Raw genomic sequence first — 6299 nt, forward strand, 5'->3', positions numbered from 1 at the left:
TGAGAGGAGGGGCTTGATTTAAGAATGGTCACAGTAAAGCAGGACACCTTGGCCCCTCCTGTGGCATGGGAATAAGACCCATTACTATATTAAAATACCCTCCGGCCCTTCTTAATTGCTCACACCTCTGGAGATTCTTGGCTCCAATGAAGAGCTGAAGATACCTTCAGGAGGACACTGTGTTGAAAGACCACAGAGATATTTGTAAAGTTGAGGGATGGAGACAAGATACCACCAACGTGTATGCTATATATCTTTAAAGGTTAAATGGACATCTTTAGAGAGAGAAATGTCTTCGCATACAACATTGTTGTGCCAATTTATGAGCAGATGTGCACATATGATTCTTATAAGTATACAAAACCCTACGAAGCCAGACCCCTCTTTTGCTGTAGTCAATATCAGTCAGTGCATAGTTAATATAAAGACCTGCTAGATGAATCTGCTGTCAGTGAGATATGGGGCGAGGGCTTATATATAGGCCACTTGTGGACTGAAGTGTTTTGATAGCTAGGTCTGGTGGGACGTGCCCCACATAGCACAAGTACTCTCTGACAGAGAGAGCTTTTAGCTGGTCTGCACAACACAGATGAAGTTTATACATTGTGATAGAAATGCTGTATCTTTATATCAGATCAGCGATGCCATCCAACAGAAAGAGGGTGGAGACTGAGCAGTCGTGACAGAAAAGTGGGTCATCAAAAATGGCACCCTGGCACTTGTTATGGTAAACAGCTGACAGTTGGGGCTGTAGCCACTCTAAAATTGAAAGAGAGCTACTGACCATCAATTACATTCTAACCATGTTTTGAAACTATACCGTGTTTGTTTAGAATTACAGTTTGTTTAGAATTACAAACAGGTTTATATTTTGGGTTCTGATGGGTTAAGACAGTTGAACTAAGCGCATGAGCCCTTTATAATCAATGACATTATGAATTCAAAATGGATGCACCAATCCCAGATTTCCCCTTTATTCGAGATGGAGGCACCAATCCCAGATTTCATCTTTAAGCCAGATGGATGCCACACTGGTAAGCATAGGATGAATACCCCAGAAGCCTGTGTTAGTGATTCAACAGAGAGTTGTATTCAACAGAAACGACAAAAAAAGGGTTCAGTGCAAAGTGTCTCTCCTTTCCAGTACAACATGATCACTTCAAATAACAAAACATGTATAAACATTTACCAAATAAATGCATCCCTCTAATCTAATTGTTGAGAACAGATAAATCCAGTGGCAGAAATTGGGAACAGTTCTGGGCACCACAGTGGCATGGTTTCCTCTGGAGGGTACCTGTCTCACTGGCCTCTGTCCCAGGGTCACTCTGGACCAACCTCTCCACAGAGGGTGTATTGCTATAGCCCCCTGAGTAGTCAAATGTGAGCTCCTCCTGAGGGGTGATGTCCCTGCTAGCAAACAGGGCCAGCCTGGGCACCAGGGAGTGCACCCGGACAGGCACCATGAACAGGTTGGGCTGGCAGGAGTGGTTCAGAAAACGCCCCACATTCCCAACCACAGTTGGGTCCACAAAGGTCTCACTGACAGGGCCCTGGCCAGCATACTCCCGCACAGCAATTATGTAGTTGTTGTCCTCAAGCCCCTGAGCAAGCTGTCTGCGTCTGGCCTCCTCAAAGCCGATCACCTCCCCGGCATACTCACACACAAAGGTTCCACAGGGGATGGGCTCCAGCGCTCGCATGCCCCAGCCTCTGTCCTCTGTGGGGTAGACACACAACTTGAGCCCCAGGCCTCTCTGGACCACCCGGTTACAGCAGGCCTCACTACAGCCACACAAGGCGTTACACTCAAACACAGGCCTGCAGTAACCAGTCTCCGTATCCCCCTGTTCTTGGAGTCGGCCATGGCTGTCGTACGTTTGTCTGCATGTCTGTCCGTAAGTCTGCAGGCAGGAGCAGCTCTCTCTAAGGCAGGAGTGGGCGTAGCAGGAGCATCCAGGAAGAGTCACCTCACTGGGGTCTATGTCACATCCCGGCCCCTGGATGTTCTCTGGAGAATACTGAAAGCAAGGAGACAGATGGAGGAGAGGGGACTGAAGTTTTTTATCAGATACAAACGAATTTTTAAAAAATTTAAAAAAACAACCACTCAAGATATTAGGCTCTGGGGGATTTCACTTGTTTAGAGGACATAGTTAGAGAAAAAGCTTATTCAATCACACATAGAAGCTATGTTTTTTCTTCCCTGTAATATCATCCAATCCTGCATAGCTATGTTCCTTTAAGCAAGCCGTGGTGAAAATCTCAAAGAGAAAGACATGTAAGGAGATTGTAAAGTGGTGCAGTTCCGAAAGTTCAGTAATTACAATAGCCTATTTCAGATTCTCTCTATTTCACCCAGACAGTCCAAGTGGTGGCCAGGGATGATATTGTGCTGCCACCAGCTGGCAGAAAACAGTTTAGACAACCTAAATGAAGATCTACAGCTGTTCTTTATACCGGTGTCTACAGCAGGGGTGTCAAACTAATTTTGCCCTGGGGACCGCATTTGGTCTTCAATGAGGTCCGGAGAGCCACACTGAACATTTGTTATAAATTATTTCATTGCCATTAGAATTTGCAAAATATTGTCCTCTAGCCATTGTATTTGGAATTTGCTATACTCCCTGACTATCTAATTTCAATTTAGGTGATTATTAGTGAGCTGGACACAGTCAAGTAACTGTATAAATGTAGGCCCATTATCATTACCACACAGTTTCCAATGGGTTTTATTGGTTTTAAACAGTGGAGGATCCTCAGCAGATCCTCCTCAGTGAATTTCATAAAAATAAAATAAAAATTAAAAAAGTTATCCTTTTTAGATGAAACTATACTAAATATAATCACGTCACCAAATAATTGATTAAAACACACTATTTTGCAAAGAAGGTCTACAGTAGCCTCCACAGCACTCTGTAGCACCATGGTGTCGCCAGTGCAGCTGGCTTCTGTCCTCTCTGTACATTGACTTCAATACAAAACTTAGGAGGATTGTGGATCTCACCCCTTCCATAGACTTGCACAGTAATTATGAACTTCTGGAGGATGTCCTCCATCCTATCAGAGCTCTTGCAGCATGAACTGACATGTTGTCCACCCAATCAAAATGATCAGAGAATGAATCTAGTACTGAAAGCATAAGCTACTGCTAGCTAGCACTACAGTGCATAACATGTGGTGAGTAGTTGCCTCAAAGAGAGATAAAGACAATAGTTTAACAGTTTAAAAAATATGTATTTCTTCCAAAATGAAGGAGAAGCAAGTGAGAAATAGAGACTTTTCCCCCATTTTTTTCAGTTTCAGTTTCATTGACTTCACTAGCAAATGAAGCTAGCTAGTTCAGCCTACTGAAACACCCTGCTCAAACAGAGGGATGCTATGTTAGCTAGCTGGCTATGACATCAAACACAACACTGGAACTCTTCCAAGTCAAGGTAAGCTTCTGGTTTTACAAATGTATTGCCACCGGGGTCCACCGGTGTAACTGCTTACTGACTGTACACTAACATTACTGCATGATTGTAGCGGGTATACTAACGAGTTCATTATATTAGCTATGCTGACTATGACATTACTTTAGCAAATATGGTGACAACGATGTAGGCTGTATGTAGCGGTTTGGTTTGGAATGTTTTTTTGTGTTGCCTGGTCACATACAGCTGAAGTGTTGTGTATTGAAGTCCACGAGGGAAGGGGTGAGAGGAGGAGAGCGCAAGCGAGAAGTAATACTATGAACGTGAACTGTGTTTACGTGTGATATGGAGTGTATTCATTCCGCTGATTCTGTTGAAAAATGTTTCTTAAATAGAAGCAAATGGAACAAAATGGGGATAAACATACCTACATGTGTCCAATAGAAACTCTTGTTTGCAACTTTTGGACTAACGATTACACCCTATATCAGCTACATGCAGGCAAGAGTGTGCAAGGCAGTATTGAATGTCACCGTCAGGGTGTCACCTATGTTATAAACTTTAATTCATAGGCTAGGTTGTAGCAACCTCATGATGGGTATAGGGAAAATGTTAGTATCATGTAGTAGCCTAAACCTATCGCTGTTACATTGAACTGGGTGAATGGAAGATGAATGACAGTCACCCTTATGCTATAATAGAAAGAAAGCCATGCTCATTAAAAAAAAAATCGTCCTCCCTCATCTTAAACGGCACTGACCGCAACTGATTTTAGGTCCTCGACCAGACATGTTGCTAATTCTAAGAAAGCATTTCTAAATGTTCATATTGCAAAGAAATTAGGTTGTTGCACCTTTTGTTATTTCCCCCCGAAAATAAAGAAAACTGCTACTTCATTGACTTCAACATGGTTCTCATCAGAGCATTGTTTACAAGCACTAATGCAAGAATATGCAATAGTTTCATTATCACAGTGTAGCATAGGCCAAGTAACTATGGTTTATCCATATAAACAATTACACACGTGGAATAATGGTGCCTAACAATTTCTAAGTTAGATTGCTGGCTCGTTGTATTGGCATGGGCTAACCAGTCAGCTACGACGAGCTACAATAAAGCATTTTACCTGAAATTCAGAATATTCTTCTTTGCTGACATTACCCTCTCGTAAAACTGGAACATTTTCGAGACCCTTGCACAAATACTGATCAAAAACCTTTATTATACTCATATTTTCTCGCTAAATGTTCAGCTCTCAAATTTAGCAAGCTCGAGAATCATGTCAACCGAGAAAAGACACTACAACACTCAAAGAAGAGACGCTTCCGGAAAGTCTAGTGTGAATGTTTTACAATGTCGCCACCTAGCGGCCTCGGAGCACAATCTCACTATGCATTTATGCAATTTTTGCGGTATGTGGCGCTGTGAGACTTGACAAAGAGACCCAGGTACAGTCATCGCGCAATGAATCATGGTAGGCCATTGTTATCGAGCTAATAAAACATGGCCATAGGAGGGAAAAGTGTACTGTGGTTCCCACATCATATGAGCACAAACAAATTAGTTTGAACCCAGCTGGAGAGTGAGGGGGACAACCTGACACATGCGTGAATGAGGAGCAAGGACCTCTCAAATCAAATCAATTTTATGTGTCACATGAGCCAAATACAGCAGGTGTAGACCTTACCGACAAAATAGAGTTAATAAAATATTTACTAAATAAACTAAAGTAAAAAATAAAGTAAAGTAAAAAAAGTAATGCTGCATAGATAATAAACAGCATGAAAAACAAAACAAAGCAGTGGGGGTCAATGTAAATAGTCTGGGTGGCCATTTGACTAATTGTTCAGCAGCCTTATGGCTTGGGGGTAGAAGCTGTTAAGGAGCCTTTTGGACCTAGACTTTACATTCCGGTACCGCTTGACGTGCGGTAGGTCCTGGATGTCAGGAAGCTTGGCTCCAGTGATGTACTGGACTGTACGCACTATCCTTTGTAGCGCCTTACGGTCGGATGCCGAGCAGTTGCCATACCAGGCAGTGATGCAAGCAGTCAGGATGCAACAGGTTGACCAGTGTTACCTTGGAGATAATGACACACCAAATGAACAACATTGGAAGCAACCCTGCCGTCCTGCCAGTGAGTGACATCATCCATCCTGTAATGATGGGGTTTGGGAGCACCACGCTCCATCTGTTCCTCAGACCCATGGGGAGGGGATAGGAAATTAAGAAAGAAAGTTGTGATTCCAGGCTTATGTTTACCTTCTTCCTCAGTCACTATCCTGTCCAATATGGTGTGATACTGCTGCGAGAGATACTGCCTGGCCTTAAAACAAACAATGCGGTCATCAGGGTTTCCTTTAAGTTCGCTTTTTGTTCAAAGGCATAGATGTTGGACAGGATGCAGAACATTTTTTTATTTTCAGGTGAGTCATTTTGGCAGTTTTCAGCTATATCCCTACCATGGCATGATGTTTTGATGTTGTCATACATAATAAATGCATAGGTTTGGACTCAAGTGGCTGAAGGAAGCAGATGGAGAGAGGTCACATTGCAACATTGCTGGCTGGCATCTCAGCTGCACACACAACTGACCGTTTGTCCTCTTCCTCTGAGAATACTCCTGCTATCCTCTCTCATTTACAATATCCTTGTGAAAAAACTAAATTCGTGATTTTGAGTTTTACTGAATTTCTCCTGGGAATGAAATATAATGTAAACCAAATGAATGCCGTTAGGGCATTGAAGAGGACAGTAGATGCTCACCAACAATATTACTTTTTAGGGAAACTGACATTAGATATGGACAGAGCGTTTAAGATTATTGATGGCTGTCATGATGATTAACTGATCGAAGAGCCCAGGTCTGTACAGTCAGCAAAT

At 42.6% G+C, this 6299-nt stretch overlaps 1 protein-coding gene across 1 annotated transcript; it reads right to left on the minus strand.

Moving 5' to 3' along the window:
- Positions 1–242: 242 nt before the first annotated feature.
- On the minus strand, positions 243–4981 carry setmar (SET domain and mariner transposase fusion gene). The gene is made up of 2 exons (XM_064966702.1): positions 4543–4981; positions 243–2021 (listed from the first exon to the last, which is right to left on the minus strand). Exons 1-2 carry the CDS (start codon positions 4645–4647, stop codon positions 1212–1214), a joined length of 915 nt encoding a protein of 304 aa, XP_064822774.1. The 5' UTR covers positions 4648–4981; the 3' UTR covers positions 243–1211.
- Positions 4982–6299: the final 1318 nt, after the last annotated feature.

Source organism: Oncorhynchus masou, chromosome 5 (assembly GCF_036934945.1).
Source record: "Oncorhynchus masou masou isolate Uvic2021 chromosome 5, UVic_Omas_1.1, whole genome shotgun sequence".
Taxonomy (NCBI): domain Eukaryota; kingdom Metazoa; phylum Chordata; class Actinopteri; order Salmoniformes; family Salmonidae; genus Oncorhynchus; species Oncorhynchus masou.

Coding starts and splice junctions, on each gene's coding strand:
- setmar (XM_064966702.1), bottom strand. CDS start 4,647: ATGAGTATAATAAAGGTTTTTGATCAGTATTTGTGCAAGGGTCTCGAA. Junction 2,022..4,542: donor AAGAATATTCTGAATTTCAG/GTAAAATGCTTT, acceptor CCTTGCTTTCAG/TATTCTCCAGAGAACATCCA.